Source organism: Triticum aestivum, chromosome 1A (genome assembly GCF_018294505.1).
Source record: "Triticum aestivum cultivar Chinese Spring chromosome 1A, IWGSC CS RefSeq v2.1, whole genome shotgun sequence".
Classification (NCBI taxonomy): Eukaryota; Viridiplantae; Streptophyta; class Magnoliopsida; order Poales; family Poaceae; genus Triticum; species Triticum aestivum.
The window spans coordinates 511398898-511400683 of record NC_057794.1 but is presented as its reverse complement, the minus strand read 5'-3'; the positions used below and the strand labels follow the sequence as shown (position 1 = coordinate 511400683).

The following is a 1786-nucleotide window of genomic DNA, read 5'->3' as shown; positions in this document are numbered from 1 at the left end:
GGAACAACTCATTAAACCATACGAATTTAACCTGCTGCTCCGGAGGACAGCCCACCACATGCAGGCGTGGGGACAATCCGGCGCTATATATTTTCCCTACCGCCAGTCCATCAGCAGCAGCAGCAGCTCAAGCTTCTCCTGATCAACTGGCCACCTAGCTGCCCTCGTCGTATCTTGCATTGTCAAGCAAGAAACAAGCTTCTTGGCCGAGAAGATGGCATCCAGGGCTGCGACGATGGTGGTGTTGCTGCTCGCGGCGGTGGCGGCAACGTGCGCGCGGGCGCAGCTGCACGACAAGTTCTACAGCGAGTCGTGCCCCAGCGTGGAGGACGTCGTGTGGAAGGAGATGGTGAGGGCGCTGTCACTGGCGCCCAGCCTCGCCGGGCCGCTCCTCCGGATGCACTTCCACGACTGCTTCGTCAGGGTATGCTGCATTTGCATGCATCAGTATCTGCCCGTACCCCGTTGTGCGCTATGGCCTGACCACCGTGAATGCAGGGGTGCGACGGCTCGGTTCTGCTAGACTCGGCCAACAAGACGGCGGAGAAGGACGCGCAGCCCAACCAGACGCTGCGAGGCTTCGGCTTTGTCGAGAGGGTGAAGGCCGCGGTGGAGAAGGCCTGCCCCGACACCGTCTCCTGCGCCGACATCCTCGCCCTCATTGCCAGGGACGCAGTATGGCTGGTGAGTAGAGTACTCCTACTATGCCATTTTGCAAATGACACGGTATATACGTGTGGAAGCCAAATTCTAATGCTGCTCGATCATGGTTTCTCCAGAGCAAGGGTCCATTCTGGACAGTTCCTCTCGGCCGGCGAGACGGCAGCGTGTCCATTTCCAACGAGACCGACGCTCTGCCACCCCCGACCTCCAACCTCACCGTGCTCACCCAGCTCTTCGCCGCCGTGAACCTCGACGCAAAGGACCTTGTCGTCTTGTCCGCCGGGCACACCATCGGGACGTCGCACTGCTTCTCCTTCTCCGACCGGCTCTACAACTTCACCGGCATGGAGAACCCCAGCGATATCGACCCCTCGCTGGAGCCGCAGTACATGATGCGGCTAAAGAGCAAGTGTGCCAGCCTCAACGACAACACCACCCACGTGGAGATGGACCCCGGCAGCTTCAAGACCTTCGACACCGACTACTTCAAGCTGGTGAGCAAGCGGAGGGGCCTCTTCCACTCTGACGGCGCCCTACTCACCGACCCCTTCACCCGCGCCTACGTCCAGCGTCATGCCACCGGCGCCTTCAAGGACGAGTTCTTCGCTGACTTCGCTGCCTCCATGATCAAGATGGGCAATGCCAATCCTCTCACCGGCAGCCAGGGCGAGATCAGGAAGAAGTGCAGCGTGGTTAACCATTAAACCACCGACGAAGTATAAGGCTGTTTTGATTCGTGAATATCCCTTTTTCCCTGTAAATTACTGTAAGATTGTTATAGCTCCTTTGTCTTCCAAATCTTTTTCTTTCATTAATCTATTGTTTCGTTACAACCATGTGATTTTCTTGTACACACGACAAACACTTTGAAATTGCCACATCTGACGTGTTGTGCGTTGTCATCTGGAGATTCATGTCACGCTTACTAGTTCTGTCTAAGTTGTCTTGTTTTATTTTAGGTTGTTACATAAATAAAGTTTTGTTGTGTTTTTTGTTTTATTATCTTAGAGCATCATAATGTTTCATATGTACTAGTAAAAAGATGAATTATATTAGACTATTTTAATTTAGTTGCTTTTGGGGCTGGTTGGATAGCAGCTATCAACCGCGGCCTTACCAATTT

At 53.9% G+C, this 1786-nt stretch overlaps 1 protein-coding gene across 1 annotated transcript; it reads left to right on the top strand.

Annotated features, from left to right (window-relative positions):
* Window positions 1–214: 214 nt before the first annotated feature.
* Window positions 215–1534, top strand: LOC123166531 (peroxidase 1). Its single transcript, XM_044584365.1, has 3 exons — window positions 215–424; window positions 499–684; window positions 780–1534. Exons 1-3 carry the CDS (start codon window positions 215–217, stop codon window positions 1365–1367), a joined length of 984 nt encoding a protein of 327 aa, XP_044440300.1. The 3' UTR covers window positions 1368–1534.
* The last annotated feature ends 252 nt before the right edge of the window (window positions 1535–1786 follow it).

Coding starts and splice junctions, on each gene's coding strand:
- LOC123166531 (XM_044584365.1), top strand. CDS start 215: ATGGCATCCAGGGCTGCGACGATGGTGGTGTTGCTGCTCGCGGCGGTG. Junction 425..498: donor TCCACGACTGCTTCGTCAGG/GTATGCTGCATT, acceptor CCGTGAATGCAG/GGGTGCGACGGCTCGGTTCT. Junction 685..779: donor CCAGGGACGCAGTATGGCTG/GTGAGTAGAGTA, acceptor TGGTTTCTCCAG/AGCAAGGGTCCATTCTGGAC.